This window comes from Patagioenas fasciata, chromosome 3, assembly GCF_037038585.1.
Source record: "Patagioenas fasciata isolate bPatFas1 chromosome 3, bPatFas1.hap1, whole genome shotgun sequence".
Classification (NCBI taxonomy): Eukaryota; Metazoa; Chordata; class Aves; order Columbiformes; family Columbidae; genus Patagioenas; species Patagioenas fasciata.
The window spans coordinates 89,651,833-89,666,369 of NC_092522.1; the positions used below are offsets into that span (position 1 = coordinate 89,651,833).

A 14,537-nucleotide genomic window follows, 5' to 3' on the forward strand; every position below is an offset into this window, starting at 1 on the left:
TCTATCTAATTATATTTAATTGTCCACAGATATATTCTACTAATGAGTCTTCAGGATCGAAATGAAAAGCTTTTCTATAAAGTGCTGACTTCTGACATTGAAAGGTTCATGCCTATTGTTTATACTCCCACCGTGGGACTGGCTTGCCAACATTATGGTTTAGCATTTCGGAGGCCAAGGTACGTAAGTTTACACTTCAAATAAAAGTAATTGTATCTTATTTTCCTCTTGGCAGATTTCTGCAGGGGTTTTCTAACACAGCTGAATGTAAGCCCAGACTGCAATAATTGAGATAATTTACAGTACACTTTCATTCTACATTAAACAATAATTTGTATAGCAGTAAGAGGGCAAATGGTTGTTTTAACTGTGTTAAAACATGGCATGGGTACATTTTCAATCTCATTAACTGAATTTGACTTTCTTGTAATCCTTGCTGCACATTACAAGACTGGAAAAGAATGGATTCTTCATCTTAGATTTGTTTTAGCAACTTGAAGAGTATCGACTTTTACCTATACAAATATTTTTGGTATTTTATACATACATACAAATAATATCTATACAATCTAAGGATGCATTATATATGTACCTACAGACATCTTAAAAATAATCCATAGTCATAGAATCATGGAATAGTTTGGGTTGGAAGAGACCTTTAAAGATCATCTAGTCCAGCCCCCCTGCAATGAGCAGGGACATCTTCAACTAGATCAGATTGCACAGAGCCTCGTCCAGCTTGTTGTTTCATAGGTTACTAGAGTGTTTTTATTCTGTATTTGGTATCTGTATTTATAGAGTGATGAGGAAGCAGTATGGAAGGACAGATGCTTCTGTTTCACTCTGCCCCTTGAACATTAGCCCAAAGAGTTTGAGATTTATGGTCACTGCTGTTTTAAAACCTTGTGTGTACCAGTGCCTTCAAGTGCAAACTGGAACAACATTTTGGAGCCTTCTGTACAATTTTCTGGCAAAGGGAAGATAAATGAGCTGTATGTGCATAGCTCTGTCAACAGAAAGAGGTTTTTTTTTTTTAAATTTTTACAGTCAAAACATTGATTGAAAATAAGAAGCTTGCAAGATTAAAGGGAAAAAATGACTGCTCACAAATTTTTCAGCAGGAGGTATTTGAGGGAGAAGACTTATGGCTTCAAGGTTTTGTTGTTAATGTAAAAATCATTTTGGCCTTGTGACTGACAGTGACTCAGGACCATCTGGCCAAGTGCAGAAAACAAGAATTCCCACTTCTATACACATCAAAAAGTTCAAAAAGACCTCAAGAATTCTTACTTAAACCTGTTTATCTATCTGTGGCTTTTAGGTGCCTCCACTAGCAAAAGAAGTCATCTCCTTTTTTCTCCTCAATATTTACCACAATGGTGATTTTATTTGCCTTCCAGGAATTGCTAAATCTGTTTGGAAATTAAGTATTTGCCTAAGCTGGTCTCATTGCCCCTTGTTTTGATATGCATCACCTTACAGGATATTGCACAAGGCACACCTCTGCCCGTGCAGGTACTTTTCAGTCTCTCCCCAGACCTGTGGAGCATCTGTGGACAACAAAACCCCATTAAGTTAGACAACAGTTCAGCGGAGTGTCAGTCTGCAGCTGGTTGAGACACAGCTTCAAACAGCGACTGAACAACCCCGACAACCCCCACTAGCCCCATTTAGAGACTTTCAGACTCCTGAGCTTTCTTCAGTCTGATCATAAGTACACTCAGAACATGGGGGAAAAAAATTATTTGGGAGTTAGGGACAGGGAAAGGAAACATTTCAACTTTTTAGCACTTCCCCCCTCACCTTTTTTTTTTAATTTGGTGACATTTTTATCTGCACAGGACTTAGAAAGATGCTGTAAATCTTTCTCCTCTAGATATTAAGACTAAAATCCTAGTTCACGTCCCTATCTCACTAATAAATTTATAGATCTCTATAGTTAACTGAAACAAATTACACTATAGACGTGCAGTTAGTACAGATATACTGGGCAATGACGACTTCTGAGTTCTCTGCTATTCAACTAAGTCACTCTTCAGGGTCTCCTGTAATGAGAATTGAGTAGACTGTAAAACTTTATAAATTTAATTGAATCATTAATCTATATTGCCACAACCTTACATTTTATTTCCATTTTAGTTTCAAACATGATATAAAAAGAAAACTTCCAAAAGCAGGGCATAATAGCAGTAATATATACATTGTACAGGCTTTGGAATAGTGAACTGAGCTTTCTCAACTCAGCAAATGACCGCAGTATAAAACTACCAGTGCATATAAATAACATTGTACTAACTGTCTGTGCTCTCTGTGGATTTTCTTCTGCTCTACTTTAAAAAGCTTGTTATTCTGGCACATGGATAGTGAACTTCCATTCTGATGATACATTTAGCTATTCTGAACAGTGACAGTGATGATCCAAGTGCTCATTGAGCATCCTGATATTTGTATGTTCTTAAAAGTATGATTTGATTTACTAAAAATGGAATGAAGTCTCATTTTTTTTTTCCTTCCAAAGAAGTGTTTCCTTATTGAAAATGAGCAAATTCAAGACAGATTATACTACAAATTTCTTTCCCTTATCATTTAACTTAAAAAATATTATATATAGCTTTATAGGACATTCCATAATTTGGTATTTCACACTGAGTTTTTCACTCCAGTTGAGCTGCTAATGAACACCATTAGATCATGTTTTAGCTGATGTGTCTTTTGCTATTTGGTTGTTGTATTCTTTAGCTACTGAAGTCAACCTCAGCTCTTTTCATCTGTCTGCTGCTTCCCCGACTATGTGTGTGCTTTATATACGTGACTGACTGGCTGGAGAGGCGTCTTAGGATATTTATAAAAATCTGTTTTATTTCTAGTCCTGCTGAATTGCCTCACTACTTTCAAATGAGTGTTTTAATGACTCATGTAAGTAAAGATGGCTGAAAAACATGTACAATCTTCTTCTACCTAATAAGGATCTCCTAAATACTTTTTTTTTTCTGAAGAGTGAAATGTCATCTGACAGGGCAGATGTTTAGCGTTCCCCATCAAATTCCCACCTGTTACATTCACATTGTCTCACTACCTGCTCCCACCTTCCCATACCGCCCAGCTGATGCTGTTGTTCATTTAAGGATTTGCAGGAAAGGACTATAAAGACTTTCTCCTTTGACAGACTCTTTGTTGCTGAAGAAATACCTATACTTTTGATCTTTCACTGCACTCTGTTACAGACATCTGTTTTTTTTTTTCGTAAGAAAAACCTTTTCTAAATTATTCCAAAACTAACTGTGCAAATCAGTCAAGTTCATTTGGTTTGGAATAATAATCTAGAGTGTGACTCATTTAGTATTAAGCATTATATACCAGCATCCCTCATAAATGGCACCCTTCATGAGCTGAATTCACAGGGAATTAAAAATAAACATTTAATTTAATATACAGAAGGAGAAAAGGAGTAAAATACTTCCTGGAAAGGGTTGTCAGGCATTGGAACAGGCTGCCCCGGGAAGTGGTGGAGTCACCATCCCTGGAGGTGTTTAGGAACATGGTTTAGTACTAGAGTTAGGTTATGGTTGGACTCTATGATCCTGAGGGTCTCTTCCAGAGAAAGTGATTTTATGATATAGAATTTAGTCCAGTCTATACATTCCCATGTTTTTTATTAGTCGATTTTTTTTTCAGTTATTACAATTCTGGTAAAAAGTATGGTCTTATCAAGCCTTAAAATAGGTCTTATCAGTAAGAACTGTGTGCATCTGTTTTATGCTGTCTCATATCTAAAGGCTGTCTTAACTGGTGAGTGAATGTTTTTCTTTCGGAATGTATTTTATTTCAGAATATTTTTATTACTGTCTCTTCCCACAACTCAGAAAATGTTTGATATTTCCTGCTTAAACAAGGATTCTATTAGAAACAGACATGTTTATGTAGGTAAATAAGTGAAGAATTGCCCAATTACTACAAATCATATTTATCACACTGGAAGTTACAAGGATGTCTTACACTGGAAGTCTTATTATTCACTTTAAATCCATAAGGTGTTTGTTTTTTTTTTTTTTCTTTTTTAATATTCAGTTAGATTTCTTTATGTTGTGAAGTGAGTTTGAAGCCCTTGGCTCACAAGTTGTGTCTTCGGGCAAGGAATAATAGAAATTAATCTAGAGTTTAAAAAAATAGTTGTCTCATGGGATCATTAAATTAGATCATCTTCTATGATGCCCTTACATTTTTCTTAGAAGACTGTGTAGGCTCACATGATGTGCTTAGAAGTACAATGTGGCTCAGGCAAGATGTTTCTCATCCCAAAGCAGTATTTGGCAATTATAGAATGAATATTCAAGGCTGACTGTCTTATTAAGCAACATTTCTCAAGAGAACCAGCTGCAAAGTAAGTTGACTCACTGGTGTGAAGCTTGTCTGGATAATTGACATTTGTTTGTATAGCTCAAACTCAACTCAAGATTGCATTACTTGCTCTGCATATTCAGCTTAAAATCCACCAGTTTAATGAATGAGAGCATTATACTAGAAATAAACAGTACAGATCTGATAGGAGATCTGTAACATACACCTACCTACACCACATAGTTACCAAGACATAATTTAGAAGACCAGTCTCTGTGGTCTTCCTCACAACCACTGAGGAGGATGAGGGAAGAAAGAGGCTTCTCCAGGGGGTAGGTCAGAGAAGGAATTTGGACCTGTACTGATAAAAGCTTTAAAGGCTTATGCTGAGAATGTGACGGGGTTGTGGTTTTATTGCAGTGATCACGCTATCATTAAGAGCATTATTTCAGAATCTCTACTAGGTCACTCTTTGGTGCAGAATTTCTATTCATCATTTAAAAACCAATTCCTAAAATAAAAAATTCTTAAGTTGCACAAAGCGTGTACACACATATGACAGCTTTTGCAGGCTTACCAAGAAACAATCTACTTCTATAAATGGATTTCTGAAATGTAACTGTTCTTTCAGTTGCTTTATTCATCCAAAAAGAATAAATATGGGAAAGTTAAATGGAAATTTAAGAATCCAAAATCAACTTTTTATATCTTGTAGAAGACACCCAGGAGTTTAAGGTTCTTGTGTAAACTCGGCATTCAGAGAGGAGAGGAAAAGTTGCCAAGTATTGCTATGCTCAAGATTTTGGATGTTGTTAAAATGTTAGGTGACTGTTTATGTATTTCCATTCCTAGAAGGAAAAGCCATTTCAAACAGAATATGTACAAAGCAAACCCTGGTAAGTATTGCAGCAACACAGGCATGGCAAAGTTCCTCTGAAATAACTTTTTGATGCAGTCACACACTGTCAAGCTGGCTAGGAACCACTTTTAAAGCAGCTATATTGAAACCGATGCTGCATATTGAAGATACAGATGCAGTCTCTTAAAAGGCAAATTGAACCAGCCTTAGCTTTGAAGTTATTTTTCTTTCTTTTTTTTTTTTTTTTAAATATATAGAAACAGATCTTGTTCAGCAAAGTGTTCTCACAGAAGTTTTCTTCTGTAATGATTCTTTCAGTCTGTCTTTCTTATTTTCCTTTTTCACAAGTGACTAGACATAGCATATCTAGAGCTCTCTTATCTGCCCAAAGTCTAAGCAAGATTACATTTTGAATTGACTTTTAATAAGTGTTTAAAATGTGTGTGTTTTAGCCCTTTTAATGTTTCCAGAGAGCACCAGGAATGTTATTAACAGTTTTTATTATTATTTATTTTATTTAATTCTTATTAACTTTTCAGAAGGTAATTTGTTATGTCAAATACTCAGGCTGCATGTACTAACATTATAGCAGGTTGCCTCCTCATTGAAGTGCATGACCGACTCAGCACACACAGATTTGAGATTGGTTCCTTTCCTTACATTCCTCAAAGGGAACATATGTATTTACAGTTATTATTTGTATTTACATTTACAATGGTTCAGATGCACTGTGTTGAACACAAGTGCTGCAAGTGTGAGTTCTTTTTTTGTTGACATAGTAATGTTTACATATTGAGACTGTCAGCTGCCAAGCTGACACTTTTTTATAAAGAAAATGAATTAGAGATTAGGGAAATATTTCTTTCCTGGGGCAGAACTTAAAAATGTGAGACCTTGGCTGCAGAAGTTGCAGTCTGTTTGCCAGCACAAGGTTGATCCTGCGGTACATTTCGTAACTTTTTTTGTTGTTTTCAATGAGGCTTTCATTGGAGTCTGGATTTTTCTTTAATTCCATTGAATGCCTTTGACATCCAAGTCTCTTCAGAAGCCACATTTGGTTTACAGGAGACCAAAAACTTCTCAAGTACTCCTGAAGCACATGAGCCAAGAAAGTTCAGTTCCTGGTGCTTCTTCATGACTGTCTGTCTCGCCCACAGATATGTGGTATTTTCTTGATTGAGACCAGAAGGTCTGGATTAATTTGACCTGGCTTCTTCACCAGTATAATTACCCCCTTAGATATTTTCAGTGCATCTAGATGTTTTTTCACAGGCAAAACAGATATATGTATGTTTAGAGACTTTATTAATCAGGTTGTTACTCTGGATTATTATCTTAGTATTTTCATTTAGTTAAAACTGATTATTATGTAGCATAAAATGATATTAAAAGATATAACAAAGCAGTAATTTCAGATTTACTTTTCCTAGTATCTTTTCTCTGAAAACTATGCAGAATTTTCATCTGGAATTGAAAAAAAAATAAAGTGTTTGGGTTTTTTAATGAATCTCTTGTAAGGGCTGGATTTTTAAGGCAGTCTGAAATCGAAATGTGGTGCAATAACGACATACAATACAGGAAAATTCTTCTTTGAAAATAGAGTACTGGAGTTCCATTTCCAACAGGCACTGGTGTGGGTTGTGTGTATCATCAATATGGCCCAGGTGCAAGTTACTCTGTGACATTACGACAGAGAATTAGCGTGGCTGTAACATTTCCTCTAATTTTAGACAATCTTTCTCTTACTGACTTCAAAAGTGATGGCACTTGCAGCCCCTCTCCAGTCACTTCTGAAATATATGTTAGTTTTTCATTTTCACTTTTGTCTCTTGTTAAGGTGACAATGGTTGACACTTTCCAGACAACTTTGCGTCTTGTGGGTTTTTTTTTTGTGTAGTATTTCCATTGAATTAAAGCACCAGGACATCTCATGACACCCAGTAATTCTATACTTTGGCATGATTCAGTTCTGCTCTGCTACCTCCATCAAACTAAAGCTTAGCTTAGCACACTGTTGCTTCCTCGGCTCAAAAATAAGGATAATAGATTCTCCTAGCATAACATTTGCCCTTCTCTGAACAGTTGGAAAAGGGGAATTGGCACACAGTGAGAGTGCAGAGTTACTCTCTTCCTCTAGGCTGTCTTCTAGAAACACACTGTGCTGGACTGTGCCCAAGGTGTGATCATCTTAGTCTGCAGCCAGTAACACTATAGGGGAAGGTGTGAGGCTCTTGCACAGAAAATGTAATTTGGCATCATTTTGGTCTTAGAGTGCTCTGTAAATCTTAAGCAATTTCTCATTCTAAGAATAGATGATTAAAAAAGAGTTGCATCTTGATTTTGAAAACATTAAAGTATTCCTTAGGTTATATGCACATAATCATCTGGTCTCTTGAACTGTGTTAATAATTTGTGGCTTTTGGTAATATTTTGGCAGTAAGTTTCACCATTTAGTTATAATGTTATTTTTTTTTCTCTTTTTATTAAGCTTGCACCTTAGAATAAATTAATAAATAATTAGCCAGTGCTAAACTGAGAATATATAGTCCTGACCTAGCATTATGAAATATTATGTCCTCCAAATCATGCTATTTTTTGTGTGTACTTGCTGTTTCCATGTAGTTATTACCTACAGCAATAGTGGAAGATATTTACAGAATATTTGCAGAAGTCATGCTTTGAGCTATGCTTTCATTTAGTCCTGTCTGAGTTGGAGCTTTATGTGTTGTTAGCCTCTTCTTACTCTCATGAGCTGCGTACATTTCTTATGCAGGTAATCTTGGGCCCTTTCATCATGGTCATAAAAGCAGCTTTGTCCTAAAGCACATCACAAGCACGGAATTTCTGGTTTTCAGATCTATATTTGTACCTCTCGATGGTGCATTGCTCTGTTTTTTCTGGAGGGAGAACATCTGGGCTGTGAGCAGGAGGAAATGAGGCCATCCCTACTCAAAACATGACTCTCTCAAAATGTTTGGCAGCAGTCGATGTTTGGTCATTTTTTTTCTCTCTTAGCACATTCTGAGCAAGACAGCTGACAAACCTCAGGGCCCTTCTACAAGGCATCCTTGGTGGTTTCTGTGAAAGAGTGCCAAAATTATCACACTGGCCATACCTGTCTATGTTTCCTTGTCCACTTCCTTCACACCATCCTGGATGTTTTCAGGTGATCCCTTTCGTCATTTGGTTTATACTTTCATTTTTCATACTTTTCCACTAGCTTTATGTGAGATTAGAACAGCAAATTCTCCCTTTTCTAGAAATTTGAAGGACTCAAATTTACCCTTTTGAGGACATCTGCAGTTTGGGCCAATGGGAACTGAAACATCTATGGTTTTTGGCATATGATGATGATGGTCTTCTTCACTATGCATCCTGCTAGGAGTAGGAAGCAAATTTGTTTCTTACTGATGCTTTTCACCACATGGGAAGGAGTCTGTGTGACAGTTATTAATGCAGTACTTATTAGACCCTTCTCATTTGGTTTGTTAAAACAGTCATTTTGTGGATCTACGTGCAGAAGACTGGACAGAAAGTACATGATCTCAAGTTAAATGTCTTTGCTCTGACTAATCTTTCCTCTCTAGTGCCAAGAAGACATAAAAAGGTGGCCTATATCCTTTTCAACAAATAAACTGTGAATATATGAACATATTTTTAAAATAGTGATATTCTTTTGACAAGTTCTAGTTTCATATTAATAATTAGGAGTTGTACAAATATATAAACACATTACTCTGCAACATCTTCTTTTTTTCTGGAATGTTTAGAGAGATTTCGACTCTACGCCAGTCTACAATACTGCCTTCTGGTTACAAGTTTCAATATTTCCTGAAGTAGTACATTCCTTAATGAAATGTACTTTAAGGGCAGAGATTTTATTTAGTTTTCACACTTCAGCTTGGCCAAAGGCTTGTGAGCAACACTAAAGTATCAGGTAATACAGTATGGGAGATGTCTGCTGGTTGGCTCTGTCCTACTCTATTCAAGCAGTATTCTACCAAATTTTTCCTCTTGTGAAACAGCTTCTGTCCACCTGCCATATTTATACAGCCCTCTAACTGTCAATTGACCTCATTGTCATTTGACCTCAAAACACACTTTCGAAGAGTCACCTACTTCAATAAAAGAGCCATAACTTTCCTTAGCTCAATATGTTGTCAAGGACAGACAATCAAACTCTTAACAAACAGCAATCTGACATCTCATGTGTGGTTTGTGGTTGTTTTTTTTTTTTTTGGTTTTTTTTTTATGTTGTTTCCCAAGGCTATATGATTTGTCATTCTTAGAATTCCCACCTTCCAAACCTCTTTTTTCTGTCCCTTCTGAAGGACCCTTTGTAGAATGTTTCAGGAGGAAATACAAAAGTACTTGGATGTTAAGTAATAATAGGTCATTAGACCATTTTTTTAAGTTATAAATGTTTTTCTGGTTGTAATTGTTTATAGTTATCCTTTTAGTTATAGAAAAAGGTATGCTAGAAACAGACTTTTAGATTTAAGGAGTCTCGATGTCCTTTTCAAAAATACACATTCAGTTCTAGTGCCGTTGGTTTGTGTAGTCCACAAGAAAGACTGATTCCTGAACTGCAAGGTGCTTATATCCAAGTCCAGATAAAGTATTTTATAAAAAATGTTAATAGTCTTGTCTCTTGAAGTCATCTAAGACTCTTTTGAAGAGTTATCCTTTCTTTATGGCCATTTAAGACTGCAGGGCATACCAGTGTCTTCTATTAAACAGTTGTTCAGAAAAACAGCTTGTCCCTTAGTCAAACTCACACAGAAGTTCTCAATTCTGTTCCTCAGACCTGACCAGCCAGAGGTCTTAACCTCGTTCAGTGTTCGCAGTTAATATAAACGATAGCAATTCCCCAGCAGCCAGCATTTGTCTTCCCGAGGACCACTTTCATTACCTGAGTCTCACAGTCTGGGCGGGATCCCATCCTTGGACGTACTAAGGATCTGTTGTGCAAGATGGCAACATACACTTTGTAATTTTGTATTCCTGTTTTTGCTGGGATGCTTCCAATTGTGATTTTGAACTGTCCAGTTTCTGTTCTGTCCACTGTTTGTAGTTAGCTCTTCCAACTTGCATTAACAAATATCTTTGGTGTAAGATCTCACACAATGTCTGCAAGTGAATGTGCTTCACCTTTACCTCTTGTGCAGAATAATAGATGTAGCTGCCTCCCTTCTGGACTGGGGGACTTTGGACAACGCTGAAGTTGTGGTCTGTGGGTGAACATAGTTTGCATATTGGTGGACTAGGATTCTGCATCATCCTAGCAGTCATTTTGGACAACACAGGCAAGTGACAGCTTGTGCCACATGAACAAGCAAGGTGGTCCAAGATTTTTTTCAGGTGTCTGATCAGCCTTTGGAACAGGAACATGAATTGTCAGTCTGAATCCCTTTGTGGATAATGAAGTGCTCGGGGTAGAGTGAGACGCAGCACTAATACTAGTGGATCCAGCATAAAGTAAGTGATAATTTCGGTTTTAGGGTCTCAATCCCTTGTCTTGGAGACTTTTTTTTGGCTGTTAGTGATATTTGATATATCCTTGTCAGCTTCACACCACCATCTCAAACTCTCATTGCTTGCAGCGCCTTTCAGGGAAAGGACAGCTCTCTAGAGCAATGCAGCTGATTTACTGCAGAAGGTGAGGTAAATCTTTTAGCACAGCCAAATACAGCCAGAAACTTTAAAGTTAGAAATGTCTTTGCCTATGGAGAAGAAATGGTCTGGTTTTTGGTGCAAAGAGGTTAGGAAAGGAGGAGAAGCTACAACTTATTTATTGAGGCTGTTGTGTACACCTTCAGTATCAGGCATGCTCAGCCTTTTAGACTGACAAGAAAAGGTCTTTTTAGAAGACATGTATTATCTTGCAGTGTGCTGAGACATCCAAGGGACTACCTTTTTTCAGGGAAAGGGGACAACAATTGCGTGGATGCTATGAAGGTGTTAAAATGAAATTGTTTTCTGTCAATAAGTGTTGTTCATTGTGTCACTGGAGTCATCTGATGGTTCTTAACTGAAGCAGCAGCTGTGACTTCTTCGCTGAGTATGTTTATAGTAGGGACCAGTGCTAATGGCTATCTAACATTTATGTTGAACTTGCTGTTTCTGAGGAGTTACAGAGTTGTTTGCATTCTGGATGGCAGTCCCTCATTTTTTTTTAAAGTGGCTTCTCTGAAACCCTCTTTGAAGAGGTAACACTCCCCAGGGCAAGCACTGCAGGGCTTGCTTAGAGATTTACACATGGAGAAGCACTTAAAGGAAGAAGCTACTTTTCCATAGCTATTAGCTGTTCTTACAGATGTGAGGCAAGAGGCTATCCTCTTGCTCTTTCATGTGCTACTTAAACTTGCAATTTGTTGCCTGAGATGTAGTAAGAAAAAGGTGTGTTCCTTTTTCTCCCTTCCTAGGGCTATGCCGTGGAGGGGAAAGGGCTTACTCATCAGTGGGATAAAAAAGAAATGGTATTACTGCATGTGTTTACAAATAAGTATCACCAGCAGTAGGGATGTATGCACAGGCACCATATGTTGTATGTAGTGAACTGTTATAGGGGATTGATAAGCATTTAGGTTTTTAGGTGAGGTTTTTTGTTTGTGTTTTTTTTTTTTTTTCTTTTATGCATTGAGATCTTCTTAGAGATAGAGAAATCCTTTCTGCATCTATACAGTGAGTTTTTTTCAAAACCCCTAGTAATTCCCATTCCTATCTCCTGATACTGAAAAACAAGGTACCAGTAGTATTTCAGATGACACAAAAGTGACTTAGAAACATTAAAATGCTTTATTAGCTCATTCTGTATATATCCCAGCTCACGTCCAGAGGATGTTTTCATTTAGGGGTGTGCTTATGCTGGAGTTTCTCCAGCTCTCGTTTTCTGTACATTTGTTGCACGTCCTTCCGCACCACCTAAATCCCCTGCTTACACATTCAGCAGCTTCTCTGTTCAAAATGCTGTCATTACTCAGCAGTCCAACGTTGTCTCATTGTTTCATTTCCGGTACAACATATAGTAGCTTTAAAAAACAAAAACCAAAACCCGAATACCCAAATGTCTGTTATTCCTGTGACTGTAGTTGGGGAAGTCCAAAAGAGGAAGGGAAAAACTCCAGTGAAATCACTCTAACTTTGCAGTAGCTTGGATATTGGAACATCATCATTTTTTGTCTCTGACTAGAAGCTTTCTAAATAAATAAGGGAAATAGTCAGGTATTAAGACGGAAAATTTAAAGTGAAGAGAAGACATGAAGGTTTTCAGCCTTCAAAAACATAACAATGTTTGTGGTTTTTAATATATCTTGTGTTTCTTTATATGTATGGCTGGATGCTTTCAGTTGGGGAGATTTTTATGCACTGCTTTTGAGACAGCTGTATGCCTCTACTGATGTGAGGCTTCAGGAGAAGGCAAGAGACAAAAGTTTTGGCATAGAAATGAACCCTTTTATTTCTTGCATGGCATTTTCATCCTTTTTAGCAAAGTTTTATGGCTTTATAAAACTGTTTTCTTATGTGTGTTGTTCAATAAAAAATGTCAGCAGTGTGAATTGTAATAAAACAAATGTAAAAACAGTAGGTCATAATAACTTCATCAAATCTATTGTAGAATAATATTAATGTAGTGTAATTTGCTGTTGGGTGGAGAAAGGTTAATGAGGCATCTGTCATCCTGCCCACTGCTCTCTGAGTTATGTGGTGGCATTGCAAGTCAGTTCTGCTTTGTATACGGACCTTTTTCTGCTAATGAATATTAAGTGATTAAACCACATGCAGGAAAACCAGTACTTTTTTAGGAAACAGCTGTAGGTGCACAAGAGATTGCTGGAAGCATAGATCAGATGGACAAAATCTATAAGAATGCATATAATCCAAACAAAGCAAGTAATTTTGGGGGGCTTGGACTGGGTGATCTCCAGTGATCCTGGCCGACGTCCATGATGCTGTGGTCTCTGTACCCTTGGCATGCGGGTCTCAGAGATGCCATCAAATGCTCAAGCCTGGGTGTGAAACAGCCCTGCTCTGTGCTGGGATGCTCGCTGGCAATCCTGGATAACAGGTTTGACCTGTCAGCCTCCTGCCTTCTCACCTCGCAGCACAGCAGCTCCTTGCGTTAGGAACTGCTCTGTCTCTGTGACACCGATCGAACTGTTCCCTTGGTTCCTTTTCAGCAGGTAAGGTCAGTTCTACAAATGGAAGATAGCGCCTCTTTTCAGAAGTGACTTCTTCTTTAAAGTGGAAGTTCTGCTGTAAGCAGAATGAGTCTTCACTTTTGTCCTTGTTAATGGTTATTGAGAGCAAATGGTGAAATGGTGGTGACTTAAAGGTCAGTGAAAACTGGCTTAAAGGATGCTATTGTCTAAGTACTGGAAATTTTCCATGTTCCAATGAGCTGGGGCAGCACAAGTTGTTGAAGTAAATAGAAGGACAGTGATCTCACTTGTTTGAGTACTTCACAGTTTAAGTAACATTTAAAAGTGTTTTTAGAAAAACATCATTAGCATTGCAAGATTCCCAGTAGATACATGGTTGGTGTTGTTTGTAGATGGTTCTTTATGCAGTTAATATTAGCATAAAAAAATACAAGCGTGATAGCTATTGAAGCAGAACAGTGGGTTATTTTTTGTCTTATAAATGAATGCATCTGGCTCTGGTAAACTATTCTCTCATTCACAATCTTCAAATAGTTCTATTTGTGTCTATTAGAGTGTAAGTAATTAAGTTATTTATTGAGCAACTGTCAGAATAATTTAAGTAGCTTCTGGAGCAAAACAGCTCTGGGTCTTAAAACACAGTATTTCCCGAAGTCTGCCGTTTCCTTTTGAAACAAACTCATCCCATCGAATTGCTGTTATGTGGTTAAGCAACAATACATAAAAGCTAATTGTCCAGATGAATGATACTTTAGGAATATAGTTAAATCAATGAATTCATGTTTTAAGAAGCAAAGAGAAAGATATGATTTGATCTACTCTGCTGTATGAAAAGGATGCATCATTACAGTCTGAATATTTAGATCACAAAACACTGTGCTGCTTGCTTTTTTAAGTAAAGGTGGTGAGGCACTGATGAAAAAACAGTTATCTAGATATACAATAAGGAGTATTTTATGTAATTGGTGCAAAAAATCTTCAGTGATAAAGTCCATGAAATGTTGCTTTTACAATGAAGTGTTCTTGTTTTTCATCTGAAATAGTTTGACTTATATGTGAGAGACTTTCTGATTATTAGCAAAGTGACAAGCTATAATTGCTTTATCGTGGATTATTAGCAAAGTGACAAGCTGTAATTGCTTTACGCACTATGTAAAATTGGTTTTAAAGTTTTGGTG

The 14,537-nt window shown here is 37.1% G+C and overlaps 1 protein-coding gene across 1 annotated transcript in view; it reads left to right on the forward strand.

Moving 5' to 3' along the window:
- Positions 1-14,537, forward strand: part of ME1 (malic enzyme 1) — a 165,938-nt gene that overhangs the window by 47,274 nt on the left and 104,127 nt on the right. Inside the window, exon 3 of the mRNA XM_065834243.2 lies at positions 30-179. Coding sequence (XP_065690315.1) covers positions 30-179 — 150 coding nt within the window. The remainder of the gene's footprint in view (positions 1-29; positions 180-14,537) is intronic.